The sequence below is a fragment of the Dipodomys spectabilis genome, unplaced genomic scaffold (assembly GCF_019054845.1).
Source record: "Dipodomys spectabilis isolate Male_0828 unplaced genomic scaffold, ASM1905484v1 ptg000130l, whole genome shotgun sequence".
NCBI lineage: Eukaryota > Metazoa > Chordata > Mammalia > Rodentia > Heteromyidae > Dipodomys > Dipodomys spectabilis.
This window is the reverse complement of record NW_024870807.1, coordinates 3,177,477-3,202,488: the sequence shown is the minus strand read 5'-3', so window position 1 is coordinate 3,202,488 and position 25,012 is coordinate 3,177,477. Positions and strand designations below refer to the sequence as shown.

Genomic DNA, 25,012 nt, shown 5'->3' with positions numbered 1-25,012 from the left:
TGAGTGGGGTCAGGCCCCCACAAACCCTCCCAAGTCTCCATCCCTGCCATGACACGGGACAGCTGGCCCCGTGCCCGACACGGCAGGAGACTCGCAACTGCCCTCCAGAGCCCAGGGCCTGACCTTGGGCTTAGGAACAGCTGTGACTATAGGCCACAGGCCAGGCCTGCTCCATCTCACTTCACCCCGCCCTACACCTCTGCCCCCCAGACAGACGGAGAAACTGAGGCCCAGGCACCGTGAGAACTGATCAGGAAGAGGCAGGATTTAAACCCCCGTGGGCCTGACTCAGAGCCCCGGGGCCCCAGAGGTGGCTGACAGGGGCCCACAGCTCACCGGGACGCCGTCGCGAGCCTCACTCATCTGCAACACGGAAGTCTGGAACTCACCGATGAAGTCGTGGCCACCATCATTGTCATAGTCGTAGCACATGACCTGGGTGGGCCCAGCATGGTCACCTCGGGGCTGTCCTGTGTCAGGACCTCGAGAAAACCCTAGCATCTGTCTCAATGTCTTTGGGGCTCCAGCGATGCCTCCTACAGGAAGCCTTTCTGGACTACCCAGGAAGGAGGCTCCAGGTGCACAGAGCTCACCTCCCAACGCCGCTGACCTGGTCCTCTCTGGTTGGGATCCTCCGGCTCCTATTAGCTTTGAACTTTGGGCCTCACTCAGCTTGCTTTCTTGGTGGGCATTCTATCACTGGAACCATGCCTCCAGGTCAGCTTTGTGCTGGCTACTTTTGGAGAAAAGTCACATGACCTTTCTGCTCAGGCTGGCTTTTTTTTATTTTTTAAAGCAATTTGTTTTGTGCCATCGTTGGAGCTTGAACTTAGGGCCTGGACACTGTCCTTTAGCATTTTCATTCAAGGCTTAGCTCCACTTCCAGCTTTTTGGTCCTTAACCAGAGATAAGTATAAGCCACAATCCTCAGATCTCAGCCTCCTGAGTAGCTAGGATCACCAGTGTGAGCCATCCATCACCCAGCTTAGACTGCTCTTCTTAGCAGAGATGGTGACAGAGACCTGAGCTCAGTACCCATGATACTGGGAGGCTGAAGGCAGAGACTGTTACACCCATCCTATTGACAGGTACTCAGAGGGCTCAGAGAGCAAAACACCTGGCCAAAGCCTCAACAGCACCAAGCAATCATCCGGGGACCAGGGCCCAAGTGCTTTGGAACCATCCACACCCCCATCTTTTTAGAGAGACAGTGGCCACAGTCCTCCTGTGACCATACTTGCAGGGCAGGTGTGTCTTTATAATCCCAGCCAGCAGTGCCGCAGGCTTTCTGGAAGGACGGGCATTGTAGAAGCAGGGCTCTGGGAGACCTTGACCAGGGAAACACAGGACCCAGCTTCCCACGCCCACCCTGCAAGAGGGGGGCTATCTTAGTGAAATCTCGGGCAGGGCGAGGCGCAGGCCCCTGAGCCCATTACCTGAATGGGCTTCTCCAAATCTCCGTCGCACAAGGACACCAGGGGCACGGTGAATGGCTTCCACACGGGGTCCAGTGTGTACTTGATCACCTGCGGGGCAGCGAGGGGCAGGACTGCGCTCAGGCCCAGTGAGGATGGGGCTGCAGAGATGGGGGCCCTCTGTGATAGCCCAGGCCCCACACCCACCTCAGTCCTGTGCACCAGCATCCATTTGCCATCGTCCCCTGGCTTGTAAAACTCCAGAAACGGGTCTGATTTCCCAAAGAGATCCTGGGGGGGAGACAGGACATGAGCAAGAGACACACATGGCTTGTCTTGGGCATGATGTAGCCTGGACACCTCCCATTGCACAGCTGGGCCAGCCTGGCTCCTTCCCTTTGGACTCGGTAAAGCTAGGTAAGAGATTGGGGCAGCGGCAGCCCGGCTGAGCCTGAGAATCCAAGAGTGCTGGAGCCGAAGTCTCTATGGCACAGAAGGACCTCAGCCCCCACCCCCACCCCCAGTACAGGCCCAGGCTACCCAGACAGGAGTTTATTTTAGTGAGACTGAAAATAACAACTATGTTGTTGAAGGAATTACTGACGGGATCGATGGCCTTTAGAAATCCTGTAAAGAGGTTAAATGCCAGTGAGCAGACGGAAAGCAAAATGAGTAGAGTCTCCATTAGAAATGGAAATGTGGGAGGGCGGGCTGACCAAGGCTGCTGCCATTTCCATGAGGTGTCGCAGGTCATGTGGTGTCAGAGGTCGTGTGGAAGAGCATCAGAGAGGGCACCACGAGAATCATGAGAATGTTTAAGGAAGAGCGAAAGACTGAGTGTAAGTGCGAAGGTCCTGAGACGAGAGGGCTCCTGGTTTAATCTGTGGCAAGGAACGGGACCCCTGTTCCCACACAAGCCCTCCCATGCTGCTCACCTTCTTGTCCAGCTTCCTGCCTGCCAGGCTCAGAGTGATGACCCGGTTGTCTGACAGCTCCTGGGCGGCAATCTGTAAGGTAGGGGGTAGTGAGGGGGTGCCAGCTGCTCCCACTCTTCAACTAGCCAGGCATAGTGGGTGCAGGGTGCCCCAGATCCAACTGTCTGGCCTTGGAAGGGGGACGGGGTGCAGGAAAGTGGACTGGTCTCTGGGCTTCCTCAAATCTTGGTTTCCAGTTTCTAGAATCCCATCCAGCTATGAGCAACTAGAAGCGACTCCATGTGGCTCAGAGAGGGGGCTTAGGGTGTGGGGGAGATGACCCGGGGACCAGATTGGGGGCAGGGAGGTCCTTGAGCCGTGGGGAGAGGTTTGGGAGTAGAGTGTAGTACAGTCTCCCCAGGCTCCCTCTGTAGTCCCTACCATCCTCAGAGGGCCAAGGGACCAGTGCTACAGCATCTGCACTGTGCAGCTGGGGAAAATGAGGCCCCCAGCAAGGGCACGAGCCAGTTAAACACCCTGAGGTGTCCCATCCACTGGCCATCTGTCCTGTCTTCTCCATAGCCATGGACCTCTAACCACAGCCCAGCCGGCTGTGACCTGAAGGCTGCCAACAGTCCTCTCTGGCTGCCCTGACCCCCCTCCTCCAGCAACACAAGCAGGCTGAAGTCCTCTCAGCCTGGCTAGGGCTTCCTCTCACTTCTCGGCCTCCAAGATGGCCTCCCAAGGCAAGCTAGTCTTCTGCCTCAGGCATCACAGCCTCTCCCCTTTCGGTCCTCCAGCTGGCCTCATGGGAGGGCAGAACCTAGCATCACCCCATTTCCCAGAGGAGGCCAGAAAGGAGGCCTAGCACGGAGGCTGGGCACCTTGCACACAGTCTAGGATGCTCAGGGGACAGGATGGATGGAATCAGTTTGCCTTGAACCCAGGGCATGAAGTAAAGGAATGAGAGCTAAGTGGGGGAGGGTGGGGTCCTGCATGGCTCTCATCCGCCCTGGGCAGCATGGGCCAGGGAGGGGCAGACAGACACAGACTGCGCATTGCGGGGGTCAGCTGCCTTGGGAGATGTGCCCAGGGGCTTCTTCGGGTCTCACTGCCCTCATCTGTGAAATGGCGGGGGAGGGCGGGGGGGGTGGGGGAGGACTGCTTTCTAGGGCTCTGAGGAAGGAGGCAATCCTCCGCAGGAAGGGCTTGTGCAAGGCCGAGATCACTGCGCATCCCAGGGGGAAATCATTGCGCATCGCTGAAATCACTGTGCATCACATACTCGAACAGAGCCCCGTGTGTGTGTGTGTGTGTGTGTGTGTGTGTGTGTGTGTGTGTGTGCCAGGCTGCTGAAAGCCCAGGGGAGGAAGGCGGGGGGGTAGGGGGCAGTACAGGGAGGGGGCGCTGGAAGGATGCTGGAGACCCCTGGGATGAGAAGATGGCCCCTGACCCAGGAACTGCTGCGTGTGGGGCTTTCTGACTGGCAGCCCCCCAGCACGGCAGCCCCCAGCGCGGTATTTGTGGAGCCAGGAGCCGTTGCTAAGAGACCTGTTGCTAAGTTGTAAGTTGGGCCTTTTTACTCCCAACAAAGCTGGTGATTATCTTCCAGAGGAGCAGCCCATTGATGGGGGAGGGCGGGTGGAGAGGCGGGGGATGGAAGGGGAGCCATACCGTAATCATGCCCTTCCCTGCGGGCTTGTCATTCAGCAGCACCAGAGGCCGAGTGATCTTCTTGCTGGAGACAATCTAAGAGGGGGGGTGGGTGGAAACAAGAAATGGGGGAAGGGTGGTGGTGGGGAAGGCTCCCAGGGGATCCTTAACAGCCAGTCCACCTGCTGCCTCTTGCCAAGACTGGCTTAACCGCAGGTGCAGGATCCCGGGCACAATGGCACAGTGACCAGCATTTGCCAAGCTGGGAAAGCCCAGAGAAGGGAAGCCACTCTCCCAGGGTCCCACAGCTAGGTCTGGCAGTCTAACAGGCACGGACCTGGCTTGCTCTCTGGATAAAGCTCCCTGCAGGGCTCACCCCACAAGGTCTTCCCCAGCACATGCACAGACCCAGCCTGCCTCGGTGGGAGCCCCCACGCACAGGGCAAACTGTGATGTTTCCCATGTGTTTCCGTATGTCCAGCTGATAACACATGCACCCAGGGGTGCACGGAAGAGACCCACTGAAAAGCCCTTTGTGGGTGTGCCTGTCCGCTGCACCTCACTTCATGACAAGGTACCCAGTCTACAGTGTACCCCAAACACTGTATCACCAGCTCCCCTGTCCTCTAGGGCAGAGGGGGGCTCAGCCTAGGGCTGGCCTGGCCAGGGATGGGCAGACAGAACTGGAGACACGCTGGGGCCAGTGGCTCAGGGAAAGTCGCACAGCTGTTTCAGCCCGAGGCTGTGTGTCCATCCCTGCCCTGCCTAGCACCAAGCTCTGGGCTGCTGTCCTGGCCCGTGTGGGTTCCCTGCCCCACCTATGTCTTTAAGACCTGCTCCGCCTGCATTACCGTTTTAGTTTTTTTCTTCTTCAGACCTATGTAGGCCAGGTTAGCCTCTAACTTGCTATCCTCCTGCCTCAGCCTCCCAAATAATAGGCTTACAAACTGTGATTCCACACATCTGGCTTCTAATCTTCTGTTTCATTCCTTTACCATTCCTCTAGGCTAGACAGACTTACAATCATCATCTTGAAGTGAAATTTGGGGAAACGGAGGCCCAGAAGGAGGTGAGGGCTTGTCTAAGAGCATTCAGCTGGCTGCCAGTCCACTCATGCCTATAATCCTGGCTACTTTTGAGAGACGCTCTAGAGGATCACAGTACAAAGCCAGCTTGAGAAGAAAAGGCCTCAAGACGACATCTCCTATTAATCAGCAAAAAGCTGAGTTGGAGGCATGGCTCAAGTGATAGAGCATTAGGCATGTGAAGCAAACTGAGCAATTGGAGGGTTCTAAGTTCAAATCCCAGTAGTAGCCAAAACGCTAAAAAACAAAACAAACAAACAGAAACGGGACAAAGCCATAAGAACTGAGACTGGGGTGGGGGGCTTCTGGCTCTGTCCTGCTTAGACTCCAGCATCAGAGCCCAGGACTGAGCTGGATAGGGAAGTGTGGCTCAGAGAGGAAAAGAAAAGCACTCAAGGTCACACAGTAGGTGGGACGGCAAGCATGGGTGTCTCGTTGTTCCTTCTGCAGGACACCAAGACCATACCTGAGCTGGTGCTGGTGGCTCATGCCTGTAATCCTAACTACGCAGGGGGCTGAGATCTGAGGATCTTAGTTCCAAGCCAGCTGGGTAGGAAAGTTCATGAGACTCTTATCTCCAATAAACTACTCAGAAAAAGCCGGAAGGAAGTAGCACTGTGGCCAAATGGTACAGCACTATCCTTGAGCACAAAGATGCTCAGGAAGGCCAGGTGCTGGTGGCTCATGCCTGTAATCCTAGCTACTGAGGAGGCTGAGATCTGAGGATCCTGGTTCAAAGCCAGCCTGGGCAGGAAAGTCTGTGAGACTCTTATCTCCAAGAAACCACTAGAAAACCAGAAGTGGTGCTGTGGCTCAAGCGGTAGAGCACTTGCCTTGAGCTGAAGAGCTGAGGGACAGCACCCAGGCCTGGAGTTCATGCCCCACAACCGACAAAAAAAAAAAGATGTTCAGGAACAGTGCCCAGGCCCTGAGTTCAAGCCCCAGGACCCACAACAAACAAACAAACAAGAACAACAAAAAGGCCACACCTGATGAATTTCACATCACTAGGGATGGAACCTAGGACTTTGTACCTATGAGGTAGGCGCTGTGGAGCTGAGCCAGCCCACACCTGATGACTTCCAATCACCGCATCCCTGCTCAGGCTGCCACAGGGCATGGCTGCCGCTGCCAGCAGATCTTCAGCCTGGCTCCACTCCACCCAGCCACATTCCCTCTGGGCCTATTGGCTCCCCGGCCATCCACATCCACACAAAAGGAGCCAGCAGGGAGAGACTGAGGGCAGTGCCCCACGCCTGCCCGAGGGAGGAGCTGGACTGACCGTGCCCAGGCTACAGGAGAAATGGCCCAGAAAGTCATGCTCGTCCAGCTGCGTGCTGGACTTGTCCTGGTCAAACAGGGCGAACTTGAGCTTCTGCACCTCTTCGAAGTGGTAGTCGAGGACAAACTTCTTGGAGAAGGCAGGGTTGAGGTTGTTGATGGCCGTTTCTGTCCTGTCGTACTGGCACAGGGGGCAGGGAAGCAGAGGAGTCAGTGTCCACCTTTTCCTTCCACACAGAAGCACACAGAGGTCACGGGATGTACCCAAGCTTGAACGGCAGAGCCAAATGTCAAAACCCAGGCCTGACTGTTACAGCCCTGCTTCATTCCCTGGTGCCAGGGTTAGAGGTCAGGCCCTGGCCTGGCCTGGGCCAGTGACAAGAAGACAACTCCCCCCCCCCCCCCCCCCAGTTCCCACTGCTGTAAAAATGGAGGATTTAACACTTTATACCTTTGAAGCCCTTTCTTTGTTCCTACACATTTTACACAGAAATAGGAGGGAGGGGTGCGGGAGGCGGGGAGGGTGGGAAGGGTCAGGGTTACCACACTCCAGATGTTCACATCTTACATAGAATGAGGGCCTTCCACAGCTGACACACTCCCTGTGGGAGACCCCCAAGCTGGGAGGTATTGTGGGTGGGTACCTGGCAGCACTGACCGGAACAGAAACCCTGTCTCTTGACCTCCGGACCCTGAGGCCGCAAACTACGGAGTGTGGGTGACAGTCTATTTTGGGGGCCCGGCCGGTGTTGACTTTCCCTCTCACCTGGGCCATTTCCAAGGCAGGGATGGAAGAGGTCTTGGCCTGTGCTATTTATAGCCAGGGTGGCCGGGCTGGGGAAGGGGGGGGCGGCACACAGATGGCTGGGGGACCAGGTGAGCCCTAAAAAGGGAGATTTCATTCCCAAAGAGGGTGCAGGAGTTCCACGGACCTGGTAGGGAGGACTGTGCTCCAGACTCGCCTAAACTGGCCTGGGGTGCTCCCCAGAGGCCAGGGCGGTCCCTCTGTCTGTCTTCCATCTGTATGCCTTCATGCCAGGTAGCCCAGGGTAGACTCTACCCACTCTGGGCTCGATCCCCTTGGCGAACAAACCCAGCTCCTTTCTTTTTTTCTTTTTCATTTTGTTGGTCATGGGGCTTGAACTCAGGGCCTCAGTGCTGTCCCTGAGCTCTTCCACTCAAGGGTAGCGCTCTACCACTTTGAGCCACAGCGCCACTTTTGACTTTTTCTTTTTCTTTTCTTTTTGAGTGGTTAAGTGGAGATAAGAGTCTTACACGGCCTTCTCTGTGGGCTGGCTTCAAATCACAATCCTCAGATCTCAGCCTCCAGAGCAGGTAGGACTATAGTGTGAGCCACCAGTGCCTAGCTTTAGCTCTTCAGTTAGCTGCCCACCATGGCCCGGGGCTCTTGGAAATTTTACACACATGGAGACTGGACAGGACCCTAAGCTGGTAATAGGAGCTCCTCCTCAGAGGTGACCAACACATGTCCACTGCCTTCTCTAGGGTCATCTGAACTTTCTCAACTTCCCACAACAGATGTCGTTTCCTTTTGGACCGGGAAATGAAGCAAGTCTCCTAACCTCTGGCAGTATGAGCAGTGTAGGTCTGCCTCTCTGCCCAGCCCTCAGGCCAGTCTTGTAGCTTAGGTGCCCTTGACTGGGACACCTTGCAATGTCCCCAGCTTTGGGGCCCTCTGCTATCAGCCCTATTTCAAAGGTGAAGAGAAGGCTCAGAAAGGGGCAACCATCTGCCTAAAGCCACACAGGAAGTAGCATGGCTAGGCCTGAACCAGTTCCCAGGCAGAAGCCCAAGTTTCCTGTTTGCCTTTCTTGGGGACTGTGTGCTCATTACAAAATAAAGTCAGAAGGGGTTATGAGTGGAAGTGAGCACTGGGTGCCGGTGGCTCACACATGTAATCCTAGCTACTCAGGAGGCTGAGATCTGAGCATCAAAGTTTGAAGCCAACCTGAACAGGAAAGCCTGTGAGACTCTTATCTCTAATGAACCAGCAAAAGGCCAAAAGTGGAGCTGTGGCTCAAGTGGTAGAGCACCAGCCTTGAGTGAAAAAGCTCAGAGAGAGCACCTAGGTCCTGAATTCAACCCCCAGCTGTTACACACACACACACACACACACACACACGCACACACGCACGCACGCACACACACACGCACACACGCACACGCACACACACACACACACACGCGCACACACACACACGCGCGCGCGCACACACACGCACACACACACACAAATTAGTAAGCATTTTGCAAAACTATGAAAGTTTTTTGTTTTTTTTTTTGTCATGGGGCTTGAACTCTGGGCTTGGGTGGTGTCCTTCCACTTTCAGCTCAAGGTGAACACTCTACCACTTGAGCTACAGCGCCACTTCCGTTTTTCTAGTGGTTTATTGGAGATAGGACTCTCACGGTCTTTCCTGCCCAGGCTGGCTTTGAACTGGGATCCTCAGATCTCAGCCTCCTGAGTAGCTAGGATTACAGGCATGAGCCACCAGTGCCCAGCTAAGTTTTTTTATTTTTTTAAGTTGAGGCTTTTCTTAACTAACCAAGTAGCTCTATCACTTAAGCTATACTCTAGCCTCCAAAAGTTTTTTTTTGTTGTTGTTTTTTGTCAGTCGGGGGGCTTGAACTCTGGGCCTGGGTGCTGTCCCTGAGCTTTTCAGCTCAAGGCCAGTACTCTACCACTTGAACATAGCGCCACTTCTGGTTTTCTGAGTGGTTTATTGGAGATTAGAGTCTCACAGATGTTCCTGCCCAGGCTGGCTTTGAAATGTGATCCTCAGATCTCAGTCTCTTGAGGAGCTAGGATTATAGGTGTGAGCCATCTGGGCTTCCCAAAAGTTTTAATCATATAATATAATGCTAAAACTATTGTGACATAAAATGACAAATAAAACATACACCTCTGCGTGACAATAATTTAGACATAGAGTTATTTTAAGTAATATGCTTAAAAGACATATATGTTCTTTGCAGTACTCAGATTTTTTTTTTTTTTGGTCCGGTCATGGGGCCTGGACTCTGGGCCTGGGCACTGTCTCTCAGCTCTTCAGCTCAAGGCTAGCACTCTACCACTTGAGCTACAGCGCCACTTCCGGCTTTTTTTCATTTTGCTTATGTGGTGCTGAGGAATCGAACCCAGGGCCTCAGGCATGCAAGGCAAGCACCCTGCCACTGAGCCACCTTCCCAGCCCCTGCAGTACTCAGAGTCCTGACACTTGCTAACAGGCACTCTACCACTTGAGCCATGCTCCCACCCTTAAATATACATAAAAGAAAAATGTAAGAGTAATGATTCTCTAAGGAATCCCCTTCTGCCAGCCCACATCGCGCCTACTTCCAAGGGTTGCCTGGATCCCGAAGGAGCCCCCAGCCCAGCCATGGACCCCCCTGTTCCACCACAGATGCCCGCAGAGGGCCTCACCTCCATCCACCTGCCATTGTTCTCTGTGAAAAGGACACAGAAGGGGTCAGACTTGGAGGTGACGTCCCGGTCCAGCAGGTTCTGGCCACTCACAGACAGCTCCACCTTGCACACGCAGTACTGGGAGCCCATGGGGGCAACCCCCGCTGCTGAGGGGGTCGGGATGTAGGCCATGGGGGTGGGTGGGGGCAGCAGCAGCTCCTGGCAGTCTGGGAGAGAGGAGGGAGGGTCAGGAGGGGACACACATCATTGCGCTACCTTGCAGCCAGGAAGCCTCACCCACTGACCTTCAAGAAGTGGGAAGAACCTGGGGACTGGTGGTTCACACCTGTAATCCTAGCTACTCAGGAGGCTGCGATCTGAGAAGCAAGGCTTGAAGCCAGCAGGCATATCCAAGAGGCTTTTATCTCCAATTAACCACCAAAGCCAGAAATGGAGCTGGGGCTCAACTGTTAGAGCAGTAGTCATGAGTACAGAGAGCTAAAGGACAGCACCAAGGCTCTGAGTTCAAGTCCCAGAACTGGCACACAAAAAGTAAATAAATAAAATAAGAGAGTAGAGACAGAAGGTGAGGGGTGAGGTAGTAACGTGGGCCAAGGCTGGAAGGAACAAGAATGGGAAAAACACAGGGCTGAGGCGTGGCCAGGAAGTGCTGGAGCTTTTCTCTGCTTTGGTTAAGTCCTTGTCCACAAGAAGGGCACAGATCCCCGGCTTCCCAATACGTGTGGTATCCCATGGCCATGGTTAATGTGAAGCATGTGGCATTCCGTGGCTTTGGCAGGTGTGACATGGGTGGCATTCCATGGCCAAAGTAGATGTGATATTTGGTAGCCAAGGCAGCTGTGAGATGTATGGCATTTTGTGGCTATGGTAGCTGTGTGATGTGTGGCGTTCCGTGGCCACGGTAGATGTGCAGTGGCTCAGAGGGCCGTGATTGCTTTGGCCTCTGGGAAATTCATTTCCAGTAACTTAGCCAAAGCCTAGCCTGGCTCACCGTCTAGCATAGTGGCCCCTCACCTGCCCAGGCACAGTGACTTGCGAGCAAGATGCTGCAGCACACACTGATTGGATAGAAGAAGGATGAGCGTCTAAATGAGTGAACTGAAAACCCATCACCTCACTCCGTAGATGAGTCAGTGAACTAACACATCCACTCATCCATGACTCCCCCAAACCCCTGCCCAGGCTGGCGACAGGCATTTGCTCCCAGTAGGGGTTTCTGTTTCTCTCTGGGGATGGTGAGGAGCCCTCTCTAGGTGGAGGGGGGCTCTGAGTCTACCCCTCTCCCCGCCCACCTGCTATCACAAGCCTTGCAGACCAGCACCATCGCTTCTTACGCCTCCGTTTCCTGAACGTCCTCCTGACATCACACCCCAGTAAGACTCTGGCGATCAGATCTCCGCTCTATGGGTGCCTGGGCATGCAACATGGGGGACAAGTCCAGTTCCCACATCCCTGTCCCGAGAGGGTCAGGCTCCAGCTCCTCTATCCAACATTCTGTCCCCTTGCTACAGGGTGGCTGACCCTGCATGTCCCCCGGGAGCAAGTGTGAACATGCAGCAAACTGAGGCCTGTGTGTATCCTGAGCATCTACTAGGTCTCAAGCTCTGTGCGTGGGCTGGGAATCCCATAGAAAGATGGCAGTCTTATTCTAGTCCTTGCACAGCCTCTCTGGAGGAACACGGGGAGGGCTGCGGACAGGGACGGGGACAGGCCCAGGACGACAGGAAGCTGGGCTCCAGGCTGAGCGCATGGCACGTCTTAAGAGGCACGAAGCAATCTGCTTTTGTCTCCCTTAAGATATGGTCTTTCTAGGTGGCCCAGGCTAACCTTGAACTCATGATCTTCCTGCCTCACTCCCAAGAGCTGGGATGGCTGTGTGTCATTGGGCTTGGTGTGCGTCACCAGGGCCGGCATGATTTGCCTTTTCAATAGCTAACTATGGCCGTGGGAAGAGCAGATTGTCACATGCAGAAGACGCAGCTGCTGGCACCCACAGGAAGGACCACGGTCACGTGGGAGCCCCTGCCCCCTGGCCCCAAGAAACAGCCCTGGCTGGGTCCTGAGGTGGGTCCCCTTTCTCCTGCCCCAGGGCCTGCCTGGCAGGGAGGGAGTCCTGATGAAGCCATTCATGGTCCCCAACCGTGTCCCCAGAACCACATTATAATCATACGAGTCTGGAGCACTGGGCAGGCGCTGCAGTTTGCTTATGGGATTTATTCTTGTCTGTTTCCACCAGAGCAGCCAGTGCTCGGTGCGCTGGCTGGCGGCGCCCAGCTGGGGGTGTGCGTGCAGGAGGAAGACCGCTGTGCTGCGCGGGGCCAGGCCTCAGCCTAGCCCCGGTGCAGCAAGGGGCCGGGCAGCAGGCTCACTACCCTGCTTCATAGACAAGGCCACATCTCGGTAAAGGCCATGCACAAACCAGGGGTGGGGGGGGGGGGAGGGAGGGTCTCAGGCTGGGCATGGTGTGGACCCACAGGGGAGTTCCAGGGGGGCTGGAACTCAGAGGATGATGGGGCTATGACCACGGCTGCAGGGCTGGGGGGGGACAAAGCAAGTGCTTGCCCCCCCCAGCTTCTCTAGGGGTCACCCCTGGCCACAGCCCTGCATGACACCAGTCCGCTGCCACCTCTCCACTGCTGGCCCTCCACCATGTGTTAGACACATCCTGGGCTCGGGCTCCTTCGGAGGGATAGGGTGGGATCCAATGCCCAGCCTTGCTCACGTCCTTGTCCCATAACACACGTGGGTCTGGTCACGTGGCTCTGGGACATGACTTCCTGTCCCCACAGCGCGGCTCCCCAGAGCTTTCCCTCCCACGGGCGCAGCTCCTGCTTCCTAGTGGGCAGAAAGGGGATGGCTCGCTCCCCCACCCCCCGAGGGGACCCGTCCCTCCTCTCTCACTCACCCTCAGGCAGGAAGCTCCGGGATCCCCGAAATGGGGAGCACATGATGTCTGAAGTTGGGGCAGGCAAGGGGTCAGAGTGGCCGTGGGTGCCAGCCCGGCAGCGGGGCCGGTGGGCCGGACCCCAGGGCCTGACGCAATGGAAAAAGAAACCACAGCTCGGGCTGGGCCAGCCCCCGCCCCCCGCCCCAGCCAGCACAAGGCGCAGGGTGTCATTAAGGGGGGGTGGGTCTGCCCTGTGCATCTTGGAAGCATCAGCTGCAGGTAATTTGAGGTTTCAGGCAGGAGGAGGGGGCATGGGAAGCCAGGGCTTGCTGGAGGAATGGTCCTGACTCCTGGTTTGGCTGGGCACAGGCTTTTGGGGGGTGACCCCAGTTCCACAAAAGGGGTTACAAGGCGGCCACACACACCCAGTGCTCCCTCTCACAGAGGCATTCATCCTGTCACGAGTTCGCATTTTCATTCCACAAGCGAGCACTCAGGGGCTGGGTGCATGATGCAGGGCATGGTTGGGCCTCCCTGTAAGCTCAACCCTTGGGAGACTGAAGCAGGAGGAGAAAGAATTACAGGCCAGCGTGGACTTTAGAGCAAGACTTTGTCTCAAAATGAAATTAAATAAAAAGACATGTTGAGTTCTCCTGCCATTGAGCCCTGAAGTACAGAATCCCACCCCCAGGCCGAAGGAGCCCTGCCTAACCAGATCCCATCTTCTGCCACCTGATCCTAACTCCCTCTAAACTGCCATTCATTCCCTCTGCTCTCAAAGGTGTCTATACTCTGGACCCAGGACCTTTGCACTTCCCACATCTTCTCCTGATGGGAAGTTGTCAGCTTACTGTCACATCCTCCGAGGACTTCCCTCATCACTCAGCTAATGTGTTCAGGACCACGCTGTTTCCTTCACCAGCCATGCACTCCACAGGGAAATCATCTGTCATTTGTCTACATGCCTGTCATCTGTCCCCCTAAAGCTAGGTTCCCAAGGGAGGCACCAGCAGCACTTTCTGGGCGCTAGAGCAGGTCTGCAAGTGGGTGCCCAGCAGCCTCACTTTTACATGAGGCGCTGGGAGCCTGCAGGAGGCTCCTCCATCTGTCTTCCCAGCTCCAAGTTCAAGGTCACCATACGCCAAATTTCTGGCCCTGAACCCTCAGAACCGCTCTGAGAGGCCAGCAGCAGAGGGGCTCACTTCACAGGGGAAACTGAGGCCCCAAGCTATGGCATAGGAAGGATAGAGGCTGGATGCAGAGCCAAGGCTGTGGTGACTTCATGTCGCCAAGCCTGGGGCGGGCAGGGCACCTGTGGGACTTCCGGTGCGAGGCTGCCTACATCATCAGAAAAATCAAAGCCTGGCTTGATATTTGGAAAATGAAAAATCCCTCTGTTCTCTGTGTGACCTCAGGCAAGTTACCTAACCTCTCTGGCTCCCCAAGATTGGGCAATAAAAGTGTCTTCCTAGGGGGTGGTGGGGTCAACTGTAGCTCAGTTCTGGAGGGAGCATGCCAGAACTCCTGGGGAGGCGGGGCCACCGAAGAGGTGGGCCAAGAAATAAGGCTCTAGGCTACTGTGCTGGAGGGCCTGGGGCACAAGGGTGGTCGGGACACAGCCACCCACACTCCTTCCCAGGTGGACCCCCTGGGGCACTGAGGCTGGGGAGCCTGTTAAAAAGAAGCTGGGGGGGGAGTCAGAGGAGGGAGGGAGGGAAAGTGGGAGAAAATCGGTGGGGGGGGGCAATGTTTGACAAGAAATGCACTCGTTATGAATGTAACTGCAACCCCTCTGTACACCACCTTGACAATAAAATTTAATTAAAAAGAAAAAGAGGCTCTAACTTCAGACAGCATAGCCTGAAAGTGGGAGGGACCTCTAATCTCTGACAGCAGAGCCTAGGAGAGGGTACACAGCTTCCAGGGGTGATCTAACCTCTGACTGCACAGCCTCATGGGGGGGGGTCCTCACCTCTGACAGCACAGCCTCCATGGGGGTGTCTAACCTCTGACAGCACAGCCTCCATGGGGGGGTCCTCACCTCTGACAGCACAGCCTCCATGGGGGGGGGGGGTCTAACCTCTGACAGCATACCCTCCATGGGGGATCTAACCTCTAACTGCACAGCTTTCAAGAGGGGGGTCTAACCTCTGACCGCACAGCCTCCATGGGGGTGTCTAACCTCTGACAGCACAACAGCCTCCATGGGGAGAGGTCTAACCTCTGACAGTACAGACTTCTCTAACCTCAGACACACAGCCTGAGGGGATGGGGTCTAATCTGACATCAAGGACTCCCAAGCCGCTCAGGGCTCTACCTGCTACTGTGGTCCCTGATAGGTGGCCCTGGTCTCCCCAGAGCCCAGGCAGCGCCGGGCCCCAGGAGGCTGCTGCGGCCTTCAGAGGTGAGCAGCAAGAGGTGGTACCTCCCTCTTCCCCTCTCCCCCGCTCCCCGTTTAAGCAAACCCTCCAGGCCACTCTGGTCTCACGAGTACTCAGGTGGGGCTCAAACGCCTCCCAGATGGGCCTGAGCGGCTGGCCAGACCTGAAGCTTCCTTGCAAATCCCAGGTGAGGAGGGCCAGGGTGACCACTAGCCATGGAGAGGGCAGTGGTCCCCTCCAGGTTCTCCAGGGAAACTGAGCTCAGTACATAGCTGTGTGCAGAGGGGCCTCCTTTGAGGAATGGGCAGGTGTGGAGGGGACGGGGAAGTCTCAGGACTTCTTGGAGGAATCTCAGCCTCAGGCTGAGGCCCACATTTGGGAGGATAATCTGCTTTACCCAAAGCCTACCGATTTAAATGTTAATCGCATCTTTAAAATACCGGCACAGCCACGTTCAGACTGGGGTCTGACCAGATGACGGATCCCCACGGTCCAGCCAAGTTCACAGCCATTGCTGTGGCCTTGAGCACCCAGGGGCGGAAACTGGGTCTGGGTGCTTCTGGGCTCACCGTCCTTGGGGTGTGGGAGCTGGAGAGGCCAGCCCCACAGGGCTAACAGGAAGACAGCCGGAGGTGGGAGGGACCAAGCGGACGGAGGCAGAACTGAAATAAATGAGTCACAATAAAGCTGAGCTCCAATTTCTGGAGCCTCCTGGTAGCCCTGGGGTGCCGGAGCCCCAGGGCAAAGCCTGTCACCACAACCATTCTCCATATGGGCATGATGCCTTGGGGGCGGGATGATTTGGCCCAGTCAGTCTGGCCTCCTGGCTCCCAGGCTAGCACCACTTTAACTTGGGAGAGGATCAGCCCTGCAGATGGATGAGACTCTGGGCCAGTCATCTGGTCTCTGGGCATCTGTTGTTTTCCTACCCATCCAATGGAAATGACTAAATGTCTGGCATGGAGAAGCCTCTCAGGGCTCAGCTCTCCGCCCCTCTCAGCACAGCCTTCAAGCCCCACCCCCCTCCCAAGGGCTCCCAGGTCCTGCCCTTGCCCTTGGGGCCCTGGCTGAATTCCAGCAATACTTTTTCATGCCTCCCTAATTTTGCACGTGCAGTTCCACACACCCTTCTGTAGCGTTTTCCTCTCCAATCTCAGCTCAGTGAAACCAAAAGCAAAACGGAGTACCTGTTTCCCTCTTCCCCCAACTCCACCCCCTTCTTCTCCCCTACCCCCCCCCCCCCCCCCGACAATTCTCCTATTTGGCAAGCATTTGGAGCAACAAGAACTCACAGGTTGCTGGAAGAAACAGGAATTGGTGCAATCATTTAGGACCAACGGTTGGCAGAGCCTGTGAAAGCTAAATTAATGCATCCCCCTGGGGTGACCCCAGCAACACCCAGCACAGATGTTCACCAAAAGACATGGGCGAGAATCTCCACAGCAGTAGTTACACGGGAGGTGGAAATGGGAAGGTTGTCGTTCAAGGGCTGCCAAAGCCAAAAGAAATAAATAAAAGTTCGTGAGACCCCAACTCCACAAACAAGCCTGGTGTCATTGCACACACGCGCGCACACACACACACACAATCATCATCATCATCATCATCATCATCATCCTGGCTATGTGGGAGGAGGAGGTAGAAAAACCATGGTCCAAGGTCAGCCTGGGCAAAGAGTGTGAGACCTTATGTGAAAAAGTAACTAGCACAAAAAAGGGCTGGGGCCATGGCTCAAGTAGTAGAGCACCTGTATCACAAGTGTGGGACCCTAAGTTCAAATCTCAGTACTGCCAAACAACAATGGCAAGCTCCATGGCAGTGCTATTCATAAGAGCCCTCGGCTGGAACCGCCTGACCCTGAGCACCAGGAGGGGTGATGGTGGACGGCATACACAGACGGCCTGGGCCAGGGCAGCGGAAGTGGCCAGCACAGGGACAGCCTCACACACCCACTGAATGAAGCAGATAGACAGAGAAGGACAAGGCCTCGTCTGTTTTCCTTTACACGAAGTTGCACCCGGACACAGAAATCTATGCTGCTGGCAGCAGGGACAGTGGCAGGACAGGTGGCCTGTGACGGACAAGAAGGGATGCCAAGTACCTGCATCCAGGAGCTGAGCCGGAATTGTTGGTCTGTGGGCTGTCATGCCCTCACATGCAGGCTGGCTATTTTCTTTTCTTTCCTGTCCTTTTCTGGTGCTGGGGATTGAACCCAACACCTTGCAAACGCTAGACAACTCTCTATCACGGAGCCACATCCCCAGCCCTTTTTATTTTGAGACAGGGTCTTGCGTTGGAGCCCAGGCTAGTCTTGAACTCTCCATCCTCCTGCTTCAGCCTCTTGAGTGCTGGGATTACAGAATATGCACCACCGTGTTCACTGGCCATTCAATTTTGGGGGGCTGTACTGGGATCTGAACTCAGGGCCTTGCATTTGCTAGTCTACTACCTGAGCCACGTTCCCAGCGCTGGCAGAATTTTCTGTTACTTCAATACACTGTTTAAGGAGAACCCCAAGGACCCACGGCCCTACCTCAAGCCTGGGCCCTGCAGAACACCACTTCTAGCATGGCACCTCTATAAATACAGGCTGAAGGAACTTACCACCACTTAAGCCTAAGGCAGGATCCAATCTTATTGTCACCTCTGCCGGTCACAGAATGCGTGCTGGATGAGTTACTGACCCTGAGGAAAAGTGACAAGGAAAAACCACTGTAGCACCTTGGAATTATAGAAGCTGGGGCTGATAGAACGCCCGGAGCTGGGAATTCTGCAAGTTCTTTGACGATCTGAGCAGAAAGGCTTTACAATGTACCTGACCCGCTTCCCAGTCACCTAAAAGCCCTGGCTATCTCCCCCTACCCCAGCGTCCTACAACCCAATCCTTGGGTGCCAGAATGGTTCAACCCCAAGATGCCCATTTTCTGGGGTCCTAGCTGTGCACCCTGGCTGTCCCATCCCTGCAGCCCCTAGGGAGCAAGCTGGTTCTCTGAGCATACACTAACCAAAATGCCATCTTAGCCATGGCACGGGCCACTGCTCTCCAAAGACACCCCAGTCCACCAGGCTGCCAGGCCATCAGGGGGATAAATAGAGATGCAGACAGCCAGGCCATGAGGCTGCATCAGGGATCAGTCCTGATGCGCCCGCAGGTCCCCAGATTCTGTCACACTAAGCTGGGTAACCCACACCTCATCACTAAGTCTGGCCCTTGGAGGTGGGGCCTCCTTTGGGACCGCCCCCCCAGACCTGCCCAGCCTATCACTGCAGGCCTACCCCCCCCCCCAGAGTTGGCAAGGAGCCACCCCAGGAAGACAAGGCTGGGTCCTGCCCTGCCACCCCTGCCTTCTGGACCTCAACGTTTTGTGCCAAGTGTGCTGGTGGTGCCCCCCCCCCACCTCCCTGAGAGCCCAGGGGCTGGTGCAGAGGTTTTCTGGGCTGCAGGGTATACTTTGCACTTTGGGGACCTGAGGTCTGGTCAGGCTAATGGAGGGTTGCAGGCCTGGTGACCACATGGCTTCACTTTAAGTGGTGGGGGACTTTGGGGAGGGGATTCTCCCCTGGGATGTGCACACCCAACAGGAGGGTACCGCAGGGCAAGAGTAATGGAGGAGCCCTGGGTCTCTGAAAACCTAGGCAAGTCCTTTCCCTCTCTGTGCCTCATTTTCCCTGCCCGTGAAACCCTTCCAGCCTTGGAGAGGGGGGCGATAAAGACCTCTCCATCCTTCCAGCCTCAGCTCCACCCACAGTCTCTGGGTTCAAAAGGCCTGGAAATCAGCAAGACACCCGAGCACCAGGTTCCCTCTGTGGGTGCCCAGCACCCTTATCCTGTCTCTCTGCAGAGGATCCTCCTCACCTTCCTTCCTTTTCTTCTTTTTAGGTCTGAGACCAGGACTCGAACTCAGTACCTGATGCTTTTGCTTTCATTCACTGGCTATCACTCTACCAACTGAGCCATGCCTCCAAGCCCCTTATCATCTTCTTATGATGGGTCCTTACAGCCCAGTGGCCTTCAGACTGCCTACCACACCTGGCCACATTGAAGGGGGGGGGCCTCCAGGCTGAAAGCAGCCCCGCCCGCCTGAGGCCAGTCCCTTGGGCCAAGGGTACAGACACCTGCACTTCAGCCCCAGGCCCTGGCTCCCAGTAAGTACCCCCAGAAAAGACAGGATCACAGTACCAACAAGATTCTTCTGCTCCTGTGTGCCCAATGGGCCTTGCTATTATCTCCCCATTTTCCAGATCAGAGAACTGAGGAACAAGAGTTAAAGAGTCCATCTGTTATAAGCGGAACTGTGGATACCCTCCCCCAGTACAAAGATAACCAGCAGTCCCTCAGAACATGAACTAGGAAATGTTAGGCCACTACAGTTGCAAATAAACCAAGTTCCCCTGGTATCTTGAAGCAAGGCGGCAGTGGGAAGAAGGAGGAGCCATGGGCTGGGAATATGGCTTAGTGGTAAAGTGCTTATCTAGCATGCATGAAGCTCTAGGTTCGATTCCTCAGTACTACATAAACAGAAAAGGCTGGAAGTGGCGCTGTGGCTCAAGCAAAAGAAGCTCAGGGACAGTGCCCAGGCTCTGAGTTCAAGCCCCAAGATTGAAAAAACAAACAAACAAAACAACAACAACAACAAGGAGGACCTATGTGAAGAAGACTGTGATGTGGCCACAAGCCAATGAATGCTGGACCAGGCCTACTAAGGGCTGGAAGGGGTGGGGCTCTCCCTGGAAGCTTTGGGCAGAGCAGTGGCTGTGCTGACAGCTTGATTTCAGACATAGAGCCTCCAGAACTTGGAAGAGAATAAATCTCTGCTGTTTGAAGCCACCCAGAACGTGTTGCTCAGCCAGAGCAGCTAGGTTCCCAGCATCCTGTCCCCTGAGCCAACGTGGGGGGCGGGGGGAGGCTCTCCCAGGGGTAGGAAAAATTGTCAGGCCTAACTCAAAAGAAGGAAGTAAGGAGAGAAGGAAAGAAGTCAGACATGTCAAGAAACTTAGCACAGGCCACGCAGGGATGGGGCTCTTCCCAGCACATTCAGTGCCCTGGCACCGTGTGGTAACAGCTACCAGCCACTACCTCCTCCACCTTCCTGGCCCCCAGGCTTTTGGTGCTAGACAAACCCCTTCTTCTCTGACACACAGTCTTCCCCATGGCTTTTTCCACCGGTGAGTACACTGCCCTTTGCTAGGTACCCAACTCCCAGCACCAAGCATGCCCACACCCGACGACTTCCAGGGTGAGCTCTTCCAGGCTCCACCCCCAGCGCCACTGGGCTCAATTTGCTCCAAGGGGCCAACACCCTCTTCACACAAGCATTTACTGAGCAGCTGCTCTGTGCCAGGCGCTGCTCTAAGTGCAGGGATCCAGCCCTGGTCCTGCCCTTCGGTAGAGCTGATTCCCTGTGACCAGGAGGGGCAGTAAATAGATACACAGGTGGACAGAGGGCTTCAAAGTGGTAAACACCTTGAGAAATAAGCATGCCAGGAGTCCTCCCGGACCCCAGGAAGGTGTGATGGAGACACACAATAGCCACGGGACCCTGAGAGCCAGGTGGCCACGGAGGGCGGAAGACACGGGGCTGAGGGCCAGGAGGCACTGCAGACAGACAGCGTCCATCATGATGGTGAGAGGTGGGCACAATCAGATAAAATGGTCACCCTGTCCAGCTACTGCCTGTCAAGACTGTGGGGGTGACTGGGCCTCCAGGCCCCCACGAAGCCCACAGGATCCTAAGGCCACGTCCTTTCTAGGGGAAAGGGAATGGATTCTTGGGTGTTCTCCTGACACGGCAGCCCCAGTGGTGTGGAAGGGCCAGAGGAGGGCAGAGGGACCCCTGAGTGGCCGTGGCATCTGAGCATGGCCTGAGGCTTTGCAGTAAGGACCTTACCTGGCACAGATTCCCCCTGGAGAGGAGGGAGAGAATTGCTAGAAAGCTCCTTTGTCTCTGACCAAGTTGTTGTCTTTGTGTCCTCTGAGGCCGGCCCCAGGTGAGAGCAGATCACCCGCTCTGCCCCAGGAGGGGCCCAGGGGGCTGGCTGGGACTGAGCAGATCCCAAAAAGGATTCAAACAGGCTAATACTTTCATGAACACAGCCAATGAGAGCCATTCTCTCCCGCACGGGTCACAGAGCCAGTACCAAGCCCTTTGCCATGGAATCGGGTCTCACAACTACCTTTCAAGAAACACACAGCTGCCCGAATGAGGGTGTAGATACACAGATAACTCCCAACTGCACACGCAGGGAAACTGAGGCTCCCTCTTCATCAGGGACGCCCCTGTTTTTAATTCTCCTGCTATTCCGGGGGAGGGGAAGCCCTTCAAACACCACCTAAGATCCATAGCGTGGCACACCAAGCATCCTCATTTTGCAGAACACTGCCCTGTTTCCTGGCCCCTGAAAACAGGACCACGTCAAAGTCCGCTTCCTTTGCAGATGGAAAAAACCCAATGGGAGCTGAGCAGGCACCAAGGCAGGAAGTGCCAGGGGCAAGGAGAACCCCAGCATCAGTGTTGTTTGTCTCTGGGTCTTGCCATGTGGAAGTGTGCCTGGATGCCCCCCTTCACTCCAGTGAGCTGTGCCACCCGTCAGGGGCAGTCCTAGAGATCACGACCCCGCCAGGACGTCAGTAAAACCACTCCTTCTTGTTTGTGCCCGGAGCCGGTAGCCCTGGCGGTGAGCCCATTTTACAGATGACCTGAGGGCACAGCCATGTCTCCCATGACCCCACTGTGATGGCCAGTAAGTCAGGTCTCAGCTAATGGAGCTTATAGACCCCAATCAGAATGCCTGTCTTCTTGTGGGTGAAGGGGCCCCCCCACCATCCATCCAGACAGAAGTCCCCAACCTTACCACGGAAAGGAATCAAAGCCAAGTGGCCAGGGAGGATCCAGGGGATCCAAACATCCTCCACGCTGGACAGTGAGGGATGCAACCGAATGAGATGGACACCCTGTCCAGATTGGGGGGGGAGGGCGCTCCCACAGTGCCCTCGGTGTCCTCCAGGTCTCCACAGGGAGGGGGCTGGGCTCTTGGGTGTCCTGTTCCTAACGTGGCATCCCAGGTTGTGTGGAAGGCCAAGCAGTGGACAGAGGAAGGGGAGGCTGGCAGGAGGACCTGACCCTGGGGTCAGGGCTGGGGCTTCTCAGCCCAGATCTTTCTTGGCCAGGGAGCCACCAGCCACAGAAGCTGTAAGACAACAGCGTGGTGGATGCGACCCCCACCCCCTCTCGGTGATAGTCTCCATCCCCTCCATAACCAAAACCTAGCGGCAGACAAAACAGGAGTCACCCAGCCCCCTGGCCCTGGCCCCCTCCCCCAGGGCCTGGGAGGCAGGAGGAGGCGGCAGCAAGATGAACCTTCGATGCCCAGCGGTCTGTCACCCCAGCACCCTCCCTCCCGCTCCAAGGTGGCCCCTCGCCCACAGCAGAGCTCGCTGAGCCGGAGGTGGGGCTGCGCTGGGGACCAAGGGGAGGGGCAAGCCTGTCCCCCCCTCTTCCTAACAAGGAGCACCCTGCAAGACCGGCGAGAAAGCAGGGGCCTTTCATCCTTTTAGCACACAGGTGCCAGACAGCTTTTACGCAAAAACTAGTTTGCAAACACTCCGACTCCTGGGACGCTGCTCGGCTCCACTCCCCCTTTCTTTTCGGGCAGGGGAGCTGCCAGATCCCGGGCCAGGCAGGGATGAGGGGGAAGTGGGGCGAGGGGCGCGCGGGGGCCCGGGGCCGGCCGGCCTCACGCCTGCAGCGGCGGCGGACCCCGGACGCCCTCCGGGCCGATCGCAGGAGACCGGGGCTCCCACCCGACCCCTAAACCGCAGGGCCCGGCCCGACGGCCAGGCGGCCCTCCCTCCCGGGCCCGCCCCGTCCCTCGGTCCCCGCGGTCAGGGCGCGGGCGGAGCGCCCCCGCGTGGCCGGGCCGGGGCGGCGCCACCCCAGCGCGGAGCCCCGGGCGGGCTCGGAGGGCGAAGGGGGCCTCGGGCTCGCTCCGACCCCGCCACCCGCACCACCGGCTCGAACCCCGAGACCGAACTTGACCGCCCGCGCCAGCCGCCCCGCCCGCCGGGCCCCACTCACCGCGCGCCCCGCTGCTCACCACGCGGCGGCCGTTACCCGCGCGCCTGGCCGCGGGGCATCGCCCGGCGCGGCGCCGCTCGGCGGGGCCCGAGGCGCGGGACGGGTCAGGGCGCTGCCCGCGCGGCCATGCCCGCTCCGTGCGCCGCCGATCGCTCGCTCGCTCGAAGCCGGTCCTCCTCCCGGGCCGGCGGGCGGCGGCGGCGGCGGCTCGGGCTCCTCCCTCCGGCCGAGGGCGGGTGTGGGGGGAACGCGGGGCGAGGCGGGGCGGGGCGGGCACTTCCTGGAGCGGGGGCGTCGTCCCGCTCGGAGGCCGCCGCCGCGGGGGCCCGGGGCACGACGAGGGTCCCGGAGGTGCGAGGCTGGCACGCGCGGCTCCCGAGGGTGCGGGCTGGGAGCGCGGGTTCGCGCCCGCCCTGGGCCTGCTTGGTCTCGGCGCCCGGCCCCGCCGTGCTCCGCGCGCGCTCGGCGCTCAGCCTGGCGGGCGCGGGACCCGAGGGGCGGGTGGGCCCGGAACCGGGGACCTCAGGGTCGGATCGGCCTGGGACGCAGCCCCGGGACCCGCCTGCTTCCTCCGGCCCGGGCCGCTGGGCAGCACTAACGCGGCCGCGGGGGAAGCTTCTTTTTGTGTGTTGTTCTTTCGGTGGAGAGATGACATATTTCTGGAACCTGGACGGTAGGAGCGGGGTGGGGTGGAGGTCTGGGGCCGTCGGCGGGAGGGCGGCCCCCGGGGCCGAGGACGGGCCCAATCGGAACGACACTCCGCTGGGCAGCTGAGCCTGGAGGAGCGGGGAGTCGGCGTGGCCCGGGCCCCGGCCGCGGGCCAACACCTGAAGCTTAGGTTGGGGGTTTTCCATGGCCAGGCCGGTGAGGGTTAACGCGAGAGCCTCAGCTGCAGCCTGCGGACGCGTCCTCCACGTGAGTCACAAGCACTTTGCAGCCTTAGAGGGACCATCACCAAACAGCGAAGGCTCTGAGCTTTGGCCCCCGTGTGACTGTCCCCCAGACACCCCCACCTGCCCACCAACTCTTCATGTTCTCCCAGTTGAAGTCCATTGCCCCGCCCCAGCCCTACTTCCTCCAGAAAGTCTTTCCTGCTTGCCTTGATCCCCAGTTGCAGGAGAGCCCGACACTGGGGTGGGGAATGATGCTTGGGGTGCCAAGCCTGGGCCAGAGTCATGTGACTGAAAAGTGCAAAGGTTGGAGGCTGATGGCTTCCAAGATTCAGCCATGGGATTCTGTCAATTCTCTTCAAAGAGACCAGAGGGATGAGAGGTGAGAATAGATACGTGGGCACAGAAACCCATAGTGAGTGCGCACAGTAAACCAGGAAGTCCAAAAAGTGGGAGGGACCTAGTGTGCACCCACCCACTCACCAAGGGATGGAAAAGAATATGGGAGACACCCATCCAGTGGAAAGGTAAAAGTACTAACCCATCTACCACGGGGATGACCTTCAAAAACATTGTTAAATAAATGAAGGCTGCCACAAATGACCCCACATTGTCGATTCTATTTGGAGGAAATGTCCAGAATAGACAGATCTTTGGAGATACAAAGCAGGTTCTAGCTTGGGCCTGGTGGGGCTGGGAGAATAGGGAATGTTTGCCGTTGATACAAGATTCCTTTGAAGGGAGGATAGTGGTTATGATTTGGGTGGAGCAGGTCACTGGGGCACTGGGGTATGTCCTGGAAGGTTCACCTTGTCCCTGGTGCTCGTGCCCCTCCCTCCCGACTTACCCACAGCTTTGCTGCCACAGCCTTCTACCATGCTTTGCCTCACCACAGGCCCTTTGAAAAAGCCAGGAGGCCACCCCTGGAATCATGAGCCATAGAACCGTTTCCTTCTTTTAAGTTGTGGGTGTCGGGTAATTTG

The 25,012-nt window shown here is 56.9% G+C and overlaps 1 protein-coding gene across 2 annotated transcripts in view; it reads right to left on the bottom strand.

Moving 5' to 3' along the window:
* The window catches only part of Cpne2 (copine 2), a 37,066-nt gene extending 13,882 nt beyond the window's left edge, over positions 1–23,184 (bottom strand). Inside the window, exons 1-8 of one of the 2 annotated variants that reach the window (XM_042689969.1) lie at positions 23,140–23,184; positions 9,794–10,002; positions 6,350–6,529; positions 4,004–4,078; positions 2,351–2,422; positions 1,623–1,706; positions 1,437–1,526; positions 337–435 (exon numbers count right to left, since the gene is read on the bottom strand). In XM_042689969.1, the coding sequence (XP_042545903.1) occupies positions 337–435; positions 1,437–1,526; positions 1,623–1,706; positions 2,351–2,422; positions 4,004–4,078; positions 6,350–6,529; positions 9,794–9,967 (774 nt within the window). In that variant the 5' untranslated portion in view covers positions 9,968–10,002; positions 23,140–23,184. Of the gene's footprint in view, positions 1–336; positions 436–1,436; positions 1,527–1,622; positions 1,707–2,350; positions 2,423–4,003; positions 4,079–6,349; positions 6,530–9,793; positions 10,003–23,139 lie in introns of those variants that run through there. The other variant, XM_042689970.1, reaches the window with a different exon arrangement.
* Between the last annotated feature and the right edge of the window lie 1,828 nt (positions 23,185–25,012).